The 13,848-nt window shown below is 35.0% G+C and overlaps 1 protein-coding gene and 1 long non-coding RNA gene across 2 annotated transcripts; both read left to right on the forward strand.

The window, feature by feature from the left end:
* The first annotated feature begins 3,517 nt into the window (after positions 1-3,517).
* Positions 3,518-5,235, forward strand: LOC147760074 (E3 ubiquitin-protein ligase NHLRC1-like). Its single transcript, XM_086994848.1, has one exon. It carries the CDS (start codon positions 3,810-3,812, stop codon positions 4,749-4,751), a length of 942 nt encoding a protein of 313 aa, XP_086850974.1. The 5' UTR covers positions 3,518-3,809; the 3' UTR covers positions 4,752-5,235.
* Positions 5,236-10,341: 5,106 nt separating this feature from the next.
* LOC147760075 (uncharacterized) lies at positions 10,342-12,416 on the forward strand. Its single transcript, XR_015331157.1, has 2 exons — positions 10,342-11,175; positions 11,455-12,416. It is a non-coding gene; the product is annotated as an uncharacterized LOC147760075 (long non-coding RNA).
* The last annotated feature ends 1,432 nt before the right edge of the window (positions 12,417-13,848 follow it).

Genomic DNA, 13,848 nt, shown 5'->3' on the forward strand with positions numbered 1-13,848 from the left:
CACTGGTGTAGGCCTACTGCTGGTGGTTAGCTGGTGGCAGATTGCCGTTGGTAGGCCTAATGTAGCTGGTGACCGGTCCACCGGTGACCCATTCGCGATTTTCTCATCGTAATTGTTAAGTGTAGCTTTTTTTTTTTCAAATACGCGTATGTGTATTGTAATAACGTTACCTCATTTCGGCGGAAGTGTTTTTTTTACCTTTACTCGTTTGGGAGTGCGCAATTTCCAAGCATTTCATTGGCCTATAAAATTAACGTGACGTAGACTTACTGCACGCGACGGCTGCACGTGACGTCTGCGTCGACCACTCTACTCCGCCTGACTGCTGCCACTGGGCTTCGATTTCACTATATTTCATGTAAAATAGGTAAGCCTCATAATAATCAAATACACTGATTGCCAGATCTTTTCAATGTAGGCCTACATGAAGGAAAAATGTTGATTTATAAAACAGCTTTTTTAAAAATAAATTCTGGAAATTAGAACATTGTTATTGAGTGGAAGAAACAAAACGCGAAAGCTCCACCTAGGCCTACTATAGCCCTATAAGATATAGGTATGAAAAAAATTGATTATAAGATTCGTATTTTGTATTTGAAAGTCTGGTATTTTTTGCCTCTTGAAAAGATCGAGTCAATTAAAAGGTATATATTTTCAAAGGGTATATATTTTTTAAAAATAAAAATGTAGTTAATCAATGTGTTATGTAGGGTTTTCTGTGGCTTTTATTTAAGTAAATTTCATTTTAATAACAATTAAAATGGAAAAGACCCATAACAGATTTATGAATTATATTGATAACAATTGGAAAAAGTAAAGTTTGTATCTTAAAATAAACCTTGGGATATAACCAGTGAACATTGGCCCTTTTTCTTATGTGGTCTACCCTGAGTGTCAGAGCAACGTAAAAGCTAGCTTGCTAAATATACCTTGTGGTGGAGTCGCTTTTACTAGTGCCTGGTATTGCTACTATGAGTTATATATGAAATCAAGATCGAGCTGGCAATACTGGAATCTAGAACCTAGGGTAATGTGGTCCTGCCTAGCTAAATATTATTATTAAAATATCGGCAAAACGTCTGACATATGTACAATGACTTGAAAACTGCGCTGCACTCCAACGAGACAGATGCGACTAATTGCTCATTCAATTTGGTAGTTGTGCCGCCACCTTTATTTCTTATTTCAATTTATTAAACCCTTGACCCCAACGGCTCATCAGAATGGAATACAATGACAATATAAAGTCATATCAACGAACTACCACAACAACAAAAACTACTACTGATACAAATAATAATAATAATAACAATAATTCATTATACTGACGCTAATCTTAGCTCCGATGCACATTGTAGGTATTTCCCGAAGTTGTTTAATTGTGAGACATTGTTAAGTGATAATAATTTAATTAGTTTGAAGACTGCGAGCTTTTTGACCTTTTAATATATATATATATATATGAAGCCAGGGATCTTCTCTTGAAATAGTATTTATTTCAAAACATGTAGGCCCTACACATCACGGTCTCCTCTGCATTCACAGCAGCGAGGCGGTCCGGTTCGCTAAAATTCTCAAGAGACTTGCTTAAATTTGTAAAAATAAATAAATAAATAACTCTCGCTGAGATAAATTACTACTAACAGTATTTTTTTTATTCAGGTTAACTAAAAATTATAAAGATGGTGAAGTAGCCATTCCTACGGATCATGTAGAAAGGTGATGAATAAGAAAATATATGGAAAAATTGGTCGTTTATAACTGACCAATATCTGAAGAAATAATACAGTTTACATTCAAGTTGTTTTGTGTTCTGACCACCAATATCTGGCATATGCATATTTGTCATATTAAGATTTTTCATGTTTTTTAAAAGGCAATTCGGTGTTAATTAAATTAAGACTAGCCATAAGGAAGTGCACATGGTGCATTTTGTGCGTTTTGGTAGTCATTTTAAGGTATTTTCATTAATTCCAATCAGATTTCTTTACCGATAAATTATTCGTGTTATGGTTTTCAGAGATCGTTTCATCTTCACCACCCTCCTGCAGATTAAAGCTATGCTGAAGAATAACATTATTGTTCTTACAAGGTTAGAGCAAAGATTGAAACAGAACAGAAGTCCTGATGACAATATTGTCTCAACTGACGAGTTTGCATTTCCTATGGAGACTAGAGAAGATGTGGCAAGGGTTGAAAACATACTTAAAGATAAGCATAATGAAATTACTGGTAAGTAAAAAAAATAATAGTGTGATTAAAATTAATGTAGTGATTGTTGTGCTGAAGCTACATATGGGAAAAATAATAAGTTGATTTTTAAAATAGTGGTTATTTGATAAATGATTAATATGACATTTTAATCTGAACACGTATCATTTGTTGTATGAATAGGGCCTATATATAAATGTGCTTTACTTATTAAGAATATTTTATATTTATTTCAAAGGTCAAACCACCTTGCCACACTGAGAGGGTTTTCCTCTTAGGAAATGGTACAGTGTAGATAGGATCATGTCTACTATTTTTAAAACTAACATATTGCATGCCAGTGTAACTGGATTGGGAAGTGCGGAAAGGTTGCACTAAAAAACCTGGCCTTTACAAAAGCAATGGAATGTTTGCATTTCGTAATGATCAAATAATGTTTGCTCAGATATATTTTTACATATTAATTGTGTATTATTATGATCCTGAAGTAAAGTTACAGTTCAAAATATAAAGGTTGTTTCTTCTGAACAACTTTGTCTTTTTATGGTTTTTACCTATATTCTCTTAAGGATAAACGCATATCAACCTATTTCTGTCCTTTGATGAGACCATTCCGTTTTGTAACTCCTTTTTGAACCATTTTTGTTTACTGTCCAATTTAGCACTGTTAAGATAGGAGGATTAAGTTAAGTTTTTTTATATTTTCACAGATGCAGGTAGATCGAGAGCTACGGAGGCTGAATAAGACATGCATCAAATTGTGGCTCAAAAATGCGCATGGTAGGGATGGCGGCAGAAAATTGAGGGCAATCAAAACAAGGAAAAAATGAGGTAAATAAACACATTGGACAAAAGAAGTGTCACCCCCTGCAGAGTAATGAAAGTTATAATGCCTGGGTCTACTCTTAATATGACTATTGAATATAAAACCGCTGTACTATGGAATTGTATTTTTTTTTATTTATTATTATTATTATTATTTTTTTTTTTTTGTGAATTTTGATGTTTATAAAATGATACCAGGAGCATATCATTCCAGAGTCATTTATCTCCCCCAAAGTATTGGTTCACTTCTATTGTCCAGTGTGTGTAACAAAAAAAAAAAAATAATAATAATAAATAAATAAATAAATAAATAAATAAATAAATAAATAAAAATAAAAGAAAAATAAAAGAAAAATAAATCAAAATAAAATAAAAGAAAAATCACTGTTAAAGGTGATAATTGTGATGAGAAATATTAGTTTTACGCATATCTATTTTATCTGATATTAAATAATTATTTTCCAGTTACCTTTGTACGTTATTTCTTTTGCGCGTCTATAGTTTTGATATGAAAAAAATACCGGAACTCGTGTTGCGCAAAGGATTATGGTCTATATGAATGAGGCGCCATTTTCTTCAACAGCCAGGAAGTAACAGGACGGAGATTGTGGAATAATGTTGAACATATTTGACAAAGAAAGAGATATGATCTGACTGACTTGTAGGTATATGAAGCAAGTGTTTATGTTACTGTGATCTCCAAGCTGCAGCACCAGAAGTGAACATAAAGTTTAGCAATCGCTGACAGAAATATTACAGGATCTACTGTCGGAATGGAAGCCATGTTAGGGCAGTCTAGACGAGGTGTAAATCCAAGATCAGGACAGGTGACAGTACAGACACAACCTCCATTAGCTGAACAGGAAACAAATACAACATCAGCTACACATCCTCGTGTTTTCTTAGAGAAGGCAGAATGTGTGCGTTCCTTCAGTCCTAAACTGGAAGATGATAGAAGAGGAATATTCATAACTGGGTTAGCCATAGATAAGGAACACATGTTTGTTGTGGATAGATATAACAACAGAACAAAAGTATTCACACATGAAGGACAATTTAAGTTTGACATTAAAGTAAACGAACCATATGATGTGGCTGTGTCACAGACTGGTCACCTGTATATAACATCAGAGGGTGACAGTTGTGTTCAAGTGTACTCCACCAGAGGTCAGCAGGTGACAACCATGGGTCAGGGTATACTGGACTTACCACAGGGTATTACACTGAACAGACAAGGTCATGTGATGGTTTGTGACAGTTTAAAGAAGTCCATCTTCACATTCCATGCAGACAGTGGACAGCTCCTGAACACTATTCCACTCAGTATGTGTGGATACCCATACTACATCACAGTGAACAGTGTGAATGATAACATTGTGATATCAGACATGGGGGGATACTGTGTACATGTGCTGTCACCTACTGGTGATCATCTGTACCAGTATGACGGCAGCAGAGAAGGCAGTGAACTGAGTTATCCACATGGAGTGTGCACAGACAGCTATGGTCACATCTTCATTGCTGACAGGGGTAACCACAGGATAGTGGCACTGAGTCCACAGGGACAGTTTATCAGATACATTGTCACTAAGGATGATGGGTTGAAGTTTCCCTGGGCAGTAGTCATCAACCCTGCTACTGGTCAGCTGGTGGTGGGAGAGGTGAGGGGCAATGTTAAGACATTCAAGTATACTGAACTGAAACAAGGTGAGTAACATGTATTAACTGTGGATAGATATGTTTATCATGTAAAATATTTGAAAGTTAATTAGTCTTACAATGTTTTTATCCATAAATATGTTTGCCTTTATTTCAATAAAAAACTTTTTAAGCATATTTAAATTCAGTGAGCACACAGCTGTGCTTCAGTAAAAATGTATGTAGAGTGGAGACATTTTCTATAGTTAATACTTTACTGTTACTGACCAATTTCTATGAACCCATTATAGTGATTAGGATTTTGAATAAGGATGAAGAACTGTTTTTAATGGAATTTATAGTATGCTTTATTTGTATTTTTATTAAGTCACAAGAAAAACATCTTACATTGTTTAATCCCTGAACTTCTTGTCCATATGTCAGTAAAGAACAACTCAAATCTCACAACAGAACAGTCCAATTCTTCATATTCTTCATCTTGTAGCTGTTCATGAAAGCTTAGATATACCTAAATTCTCAAATGTATTTTGTCAAATTTCTTGATGTCTTACCACTTCTAGATTCAAAGACATTTCATCACCAGTTTGTTGTTAACACACACAAATAAATTAAATGTTGAAGTACTTTGGATGATACCTTATTTTCCTGACTTTGTGGATTGTTGTTTGCAAATAAAACTAGCAGACGACCATTTTTCATGAAATGGAACTACTTTTCACAGGAAGTAGTGTATTCATACACAACAGTGACCTTGAGTTTGAAATACAAAAAAATAGTACATGCATTCATACTGTCACAGCATGCAAATTATAATGAAATATACAAAACTAAACACATTTTTATGTAACACAAAAAGTTAAATGCATTTTTATTTATTTATTTATTTATTATTATTATTATTATACTGGATAAAAACCTTGATGAAATGATTTTGATCACCTTTTTGGAAATTTTAAACTGCATGCTGATGGACCCACTTATTTATGTCATACACACTAAACATAGATGAGAAATAATATATCACCATGAACATAAAGTAACTTGTATATAAATATATATATTTATATATATCATGCCTAATATGTATGCACTACAGGTTTAATTCCAAATGTTATTCTTTTAAAAAAACCATATAAATAAAAACAATTTCTTAGAATGCTTGAAAGTGAAAATTTCTGAGTATGATTTATTTTAAACAGAACAACTTTATGGCTGTTGACACTTCTGGAAAGTCCAATTATATAGGCAAAATAAACCATAAAGCATCCTGCTATTGGAATTAATAACAAATCATAAATAAACATCAATGCTGCCATATCATACATAATACAAGAAAAATGTACGTCTACAGTGTTTTATTTACAATTTGGAACTAGAGAGTCAGATCACTCACTGACACTACAGAATACGAGTAATTTTTTACTTTCAGAAGTCAAATTTTTCCCACCTTTTTTGAAAGGGAATTTTAACTAGTAATGATGTGTACAACCATATATTATGTAAATAAATTGTATATGAGTTGGTGTTGTTTATTAGTACCACCAGCGTATACGAGTAATTTTTTACTTTCAGAAGTCAAATTTTTCCCGCCTTTTTTGAAAGGGTAATTTTAACTAGTAATGATGTGTACAACCATATATTATGTAAATACATTGTATATGAATTGGTGTTGTTTATTAGTACCACCAGCGTATACGCTGGCGGTACTCATGGTTTTAGTCCCGACCTGTCTCGTACGGCTCCTGCGGCTCCGCCGGCTCTTGCGGCTCCGCAGTCGGGCGCAGTCGGAAACGAGTCACCGAAAAAAAAACATAACAGTTAAAATGGTCCAATCAAGGAGATGTTCAAATTGACCTAATTGACCTGTGTTTTCCTATCACTGATCACTCCTTTGATTTTCTAGACAATAGGCCTATTGGTTTTCCTTGAAATGCATTATAAGTATTGCATATTTTTATGACTTTCCAGCAGCATTTTTATGTTGCTGGAGTACTCCTGCTACACTCCGGGAGTACTTAGGCAACATTTTACGTTCTGTAAATGCATGCATTTCTAAGTTTTATAGTAAGCACACAGCTAGGTGTTAGTAAAAATGTATGTAGAGTGGAGAAACTTTTTACTGTTAGTGACCAATTTCCATTGAACCCATAAGAATTATTAGTGAGAATGAGGCACCTGCCCATCAGGCAAGTACAATATGTCTGTAAATCTACTTGCCCTGCTCCAAATGTACTTGGTCTGCTCCAAATTAAAAAAAAATGGGTGTTGATAAAATGTATTCTGAACAGTCTATAGGCAGATTCAGTACAATGGCATATGTATTTGTAGGTTGATAAGTTATTAACTAAAGAAAAAAAAAAACTTCATGTAATAATCATAATAGTGATACATAATACATGTATGATGATACATTTCATCACATTATGATGCAACCACCATCAAATGGAAACAAAAATAAACTTGTTATTAAACCAACTCAGCAAATGTTTGGGCCAAGCAGATATTTAGCATTGTACAATATACATGTATGCTGATTGCCATTTCAAGTCTAAATTAAACAAACATCATTGTCGCCTACAAAACTGATACAACTGCACCAAATATCTCTTGCTATACGAAATACTTGTTGAAATGATGTTTTCAATAGAACTTATTTTTTATTTTATTTTTTTTTTATTTAATCATGAGAAAAACATTCTAAAATGTTGATTCCCATTTCTTAGTATTATCATTATGCTTCACATATATATATCAAGGCTGTTGCAATGTTTTTTTTAACTAGTAAACAAAATCTCTGACATTGCTACAGCACATCATCTACTAGCTACAATTTTTACATCTGATGGTTTTTAGAAGTTACTGTCCCTGTGATTCATCAGCTAATATTGTTTTTATCTCAAGGTCAAACAGGCCAAAATCTCCTAAAAATGGGGGTTTAAAAAATATATATATATGTTTGTGCCAATTTTTAGAAACTACACTGACCTAAGTGGGGGGATTACATTTTGGGACTTCATCTTCGGGAGTTTGGGGTCAATCGGTGCATTTTCACAGGAGAGGCAGCCATTAGATGCCAAAGCTGAAAACTCTCCATAAAACTGGACCTGGAATAAGAAGTCACATACTGGCAGCCAAACTGTGACCTTGAAATTTACCTTTGACCTACTTTTCATCATAAACTAAGTCTTGCAAATTTTTTGCCTCTTAAAAAAAAACCAAAACATTTCCACCAATTTAGAGTAGGTACGAGGGAGTTTTTGTGCAGGGACGGAGCGATAAGGGGTAGTATCAGTGCAGGAAAATATAAGTACAGGAAGTATTGGTGTGGGAAATTTAAACTGTGACGTACCTTATACACATGTAGGTACTGGGAATTGTCGGCACGGGGGTTGTATAGGTACGGAGGAGTATTTGTGTGGGGAGTATCGATCAAGGGACGTACACGGAAAGGTACTGAGAGAATTGGTGCTGGGGCGTTTAAGGTACGCTGCAGTTTAGTAGCAGTAGCGAGAGTGTACCATTATTATGTTAAAAATTTGTCGTTGTGACAGGAAAGGTAGTTTTAATGGGTGGATTCAAATATGGTCGTAGGCACGATCTGTACATATTTTTGTAACATACATTGAGCACTCCAATAACCTTTTCCCAGCCTATTTTGTCTTGATATTATCCTCCTCTGTGCTGCTCCTTCATTGTACCACCAGCCTAGGCGCTGGTGGTACACATGGTTTTAGTCCCGACCCGTATGTTCCACCGGCTCCGCCGGCTCCTGCGGCTCCTGCGGCTCCGCCGCCAAGTCACCGTTACCGCTTCTCCTCCTAGACTGTAAGGGCCTCCATACCCATCTCTTGGATTTAGGTCACCTATAATCTCAACTCGTTCCACGTAAAATTTGGGCTTTGTCGGTATTGGGGTCTAGGTGTGGCACTCATTGCAATGGACCCTTGTCCAAAAATGGCAAAATTAAATGCTAATTATCTCCCCTACGGAAGGAATTATGGAAAAAATTTCTACATACAGCTTTCCAAAAGTCATATGTGTAGATTTCAAATATGCCCTTGGATTTGACCTTTGACCCTTATTTCAAGGTCAAACGGGCCGAAATTTTCAAAAAAACAAAATTTTTGCGCTCTTATTCAGACACCACACAGACTTAACTAATAATATTAATGGAAAGTGTTACTCTTTGGGTCATCTTTCATCTCTGTGAATTTGGGGTCAATCGGTGCATTTTCAAGGGAGTAGCGGCCATAATGTATCAAAACTGAAAACTGTCTCTAATTCGGGAACCGTTAATGCTAGACACCCATTCTTTTTTTGCATTTTGTAGAGCATGTAAAGCCCAACACTGAATGTGGTCTCCGTTTTTTTTGTATTCCGTACGGTTTTCGAGTTAAGCTTTATCAAAAAGTACATATTGGTGGTGAAAGCAAAATGTGCAGTATGGTAATGGATAATGAATTTTGAACTCCCGAAAAATAAAACATAAGGCTTGGCAAAGGAAGTCATATACTGGCAATCTAAATGTGAACTTAAAATTGACCTTTGACCTACTTTTCACCATGAACTGAACTTTGCAAATTTTGCTTCCCTTTTATCTCCAAAACTGGCAGAGATAGGTCCATAGTTACTATTGAACTTGAATAGGAAGTCATATACTGGCAATTTACTGTGACCTTAAAATTGACCTTTGACCGTCTTTTTACTATGAACTAAACTTTGCAAATTTTCTTTCTCCTTTATGTACAAAACTGACAGAGGTAGGTCCATAGTTACTATTGAACTTGAATAGGAAGTAATACACTAGCAATCTGTGACCTTGAAATTGACCTTTGACCTACTTTTTATGATGAACTGCTTTTTGCATGTTTTCGGGCCTTTAAATCTGCAAAATTGGCAAAGAAATGCCCATGGTTGCTATTGAACTTGAATAGAAATTCATATTCTATGATATTGAAATTGACCTTTGACCTACTTTTTCACCATGAACTAAGCTTTGCATATTTTCTTGCCTCTCATATCTTTCAAACTAGAAGAGATGTGCCCCTTGTTGCCCCTAGGTTTTCTCTTTTGTCAGCATATATGCACCATTGACAACACTTTTCAAGGAAAACCAATAGGCCTTTTTTCTAGAGAATACAGGAGTGATCAAGGGTAGGAAAATGCAAGTCAATTCGAAAATCTGCTTGATTGTATCATTTTTAGTTTTTTTTTTTTTTTTTTTTTTTTTTTTTGCATATTTTGAGAACTCTTATTGATTGCATCTTATAGAGCTTGTCAAGCACAAGACTGGTGATGGTGTCCCTTTTTGGAATGTGCTTCCTCCAGCTGGTGGTACAATATCCGGAGGCAGTATCGCCTCTCTGATCCTCTAGTTTACTGTTTAAATTCACTTCCTTTCTTGATTGACACTCCTTCCATCATCTTATCATCATCATTTAGACATAGCTGTTCAGTCTTGCTACTACTCACCTCCATCCTGTTACTCTCAAGCACATATGCAGGCATCCACCTCTCTAGATTTTCTCTCGCTTCCTCTCTGCTATCGCTTCACAAAAAATATAACGTCTGCAAACATCATCGTTCACCTTAGGCTTATCCATGAGTCCTTTTGTCAATCTGAAGCATAACATTTGTATTACCAGGTGAGTTTAATGAACGGCTTCGCAGTTTGTGTGAAAGTGGTAAGATTCCAGTATACCGACAGCGAGTAGCTATTGTTGGACCTTACGGTGTGGGAAAGACTCATCTCGCCAAGCGCCTCATCCATGAGGAATATATCAAAGAAGAAGATGCAAATACAACTGGCGTGAATATATACCGCCATAGGTGTGTTGTCCATAAAGCTGGCCGATCCTGTTGGATCAGAGGAAAAGGTAAGCAGAATATAGGAAAACGTTTGACACATATGGAATATGTTTATAAAGAATACAAAGAACAGAAGATAAGACATTTTCAATTTTACCGCATAATCCACAATAAGGAATTATACATACATGTACGTGTGGGTGTCGAAATGTGTCCTTCCCTATCTTAGTATGGTAGACGAGGGGCTGAGTGAAAAAGTACCTAAATAAGTGGTGCCTTTGTATTGTTATCAATCAGTTGACATACATGACACTTTACAATCTACTCCTACGTCCATTAATTATTTTTTAACTGGGTACAAACACGATAATTTCATTCTTTGTAAAAACACCATGCTTTATTTGACTCAATATTGAATTGAATTTTTCAGCGGTGTAGCCTGATACGTACACTCAGAAAGGGTACATTTAGATACAATGCTTGATCTACCTGTATGATCCTTCCAACTATTTTCAGATGATCCAAAAGACCAGTTTGCACAAAACATGGCAATTGGAGTACAGAATTTAGATACGTTTTGCGAGCCGGACTTAACAGTATTGGACCAAATGCCACTACAGGAATCCCTACCACATTCGGAAGAGAATATTAATAATATGCTGACAAATAGAGGTATTGTACATGATTGTCTCGAATAGTTCATAGTTGGTGCAATTTAAACAGATATTTGTAGTTATTCTTCTTTTTTGCCAAGAGATTCCACCTTCTGTGTGTTTTTCGTTGGCCATTCTTCCTTGAAGACTGCATCCCAAATTTTATTTTATATGTTTAAATTTTGTAAAGAAATTCCTTTCTGAATTCTTTTATCCTAGCCATGTTTTTGTTTACTTCAAGGTTGAGTCATTTTCTGCTAGAATGGTGTTTGATATTATTCTTCTCTTTATTCTACAGCCGCTCCCCCTGATGACAGTGAATCACCTGCCTCTCCTGACAGAGCAGCAGGTAAGTAGTTCACATGTAGTAAAACAAGATTCTTGTGTATTGCTCAGAATGTTCGGGAGTTTTTCTTAGCTTGCCAATTAGGTATGTCAGGGTCTACATTCTTATTTTCATCAAACTGGGACTTAGAACTGAAACGGACATGAAGCCCAGTGGTAATCAAATTTTCTTAATGTCCATGTTTTTACTAGAAGATGATTAAAATTTTGTGGTATTTTTACAGTTGACCATTATTGCATCAAAAACCTACTTTGTGCACTATCACCATAACGTTATAAAATGAAAACTGTTACCTATTTTTTTATTTACAAAAAATGGTTCTTAGGATTGACAAACAGCTTAAATTAGAAAACCAGCTCTTTTGAATTATTGTTTTTATCAAATTATGCATTTTTTGTGAAATTTTTATTTATCTCATTCTGGTGTGAGCTTGAACTCTCATGGGCCTGAAGCCTTATGCTTACATCGTTATATACTGTTGTGCATAATTAAATTTTGGGGTTGACTGTGCAGTTAAGCATTGTATTACATTAGAACTGACAGCCTCCTATTTTGTGCATTATTATTTTCTGCTTTTTTAAAATTGTGACTTAGATATTTCATGGGCCTGAATACTGTTGCTAGTCACATTTGGGTGACAAGCCTCTAATCTTCCATTGGGTAACTACTAGCTAAATTCAGAGCTATAAGTTCACTTGCCTAAATTAAGTTTCAAGTGGCAATAAAATGAGATCATATAAAACACACATGTTGAGATTCCCTGTAGACTCCCATAGGTTAAGTTCTCTGCCAGATAACAGTGTCCATAATAGGGAAGCAGTGATAATTATGCAGATAAATGTTGTTTAATTTTGCAAATTAGTTTTCAAAAAATTATTTTGTATAATGCCAACATTAATGCTAGTTTTAAAAGCAGCTTTACTGAAATGTTTTGTTTTTAATTTCTTTCAAACACTGAGGGTTTCAACTCAATTTTTAACTCCCCTCCACCTGAAGCTCTGCACATTTTCTGTTTTCCCACAAAAGCAGTTGTATTGGTATTTATGTATTTCAGCATTATGTAACATTATATTATTCTATGCACTGCTTTCATATGTCAAATATTGTGATTTTCATTACTAGTATGTGAATTTGAACTTTCGTGGTCCTGAAACTGTAATCTTATCATAGGGGCAGATTGGGATCGTCCTCAAGGTTTTCAGGAAGACGGTCAGATTTTAAAGTTAACATTGACGGGTATCTATTTTTTTTGTTGGAAGACCATCTAAAATGGAGGGTGGATTAACAAAGATATTTTAAAATACTGTCAGAAAATACATTTGGATCCGCTCCTGTTATTGACCATGTTACCTGTTGTGCATGACTTAAATTCAGTGTCGATTGACCGTGCTATTACAAGTATTATTTATTATTGCATCAAAATGAGAAAATAACCTATTTTTTGCATCTTTATTTATTTATTTATTTATTTATTTATTTTGTCTGTAGACTTGTCCTTCAAGAAATACATGCCTTCAAGAAATCGACGAAAACTGGAAGTGCATGTTTTTTGCACTGTTTTTCCTGTCATGCCCATCGTAAACACTGTGTTGTCAAGTAAAAGGAAGCATCTGATACAAAGTATCAAACGCGGCATTGACGTGCTTGCTTGCGATGTGTTCAGTACACTTTGTTTACACTGACAATTCGAGGTCAGAAATGCACAATGTTTTTCTATGTAATTACGCAGTTTCAATTTTGATTAGTGAATTTTCTTTTATCTGCATGGTCATTTTCCGAACATTTGTATAAGCTACGAAATATTTCTCATCGGAAAATCACCCAGCAGCTTTCCAAGTACAAGCGAGTGACGTCATGACGCACTTCCGGTTTTCGTCAAGATCTTGAAGGGATTAGCGTTATGGTTTGCTGCACATTTAAAGCGTTCTGTCTCTAAATGTACTTGACTGCTTGGATTGAAATTTACAGAACTTATTCCTCACATGATATCACACATATGTGCTTAATTTGAGAGCTTTAGCTGTTATATATTTTCTACAGTGCCCATTCAAAATTGAAAAAGAGCTATTTTCCGTCAATTTTTCTTGAAGGGCAGGTCTACATTTGACAGATTTGCTGTCTTGTTTTATCTGGGTACAAACACGACAATTTAATTTTCTGTAAAATAAGTCTTCTTTATATGACTGAGGATTATTTTTCTTTTTGCCAAGGGATTCCACCTTCTATGTGTTTTTTGTTGGCCATTATACCTTATGTGCCTTGAAGACTGGGCACTTGATACCAATTATACTTGATCTTATTAGACGCATTTTCGATGTAATTTATTTATTTTTATACAATATTTAT

This window comes from Lingula anatina, chromosome 9 (assembly GCF_051362555.1).
Source record: "Lingula anatina isolate TDL-2025a chromosome 9, LinAna3.0, whole genome shotgun sequence".
NCBI classification, from domain to species: Eukaryota; Metazoa; Brachiopoda; class Lingulata; order Lingulida; family Lingulidae; genus Lingula; species Lingula anatina.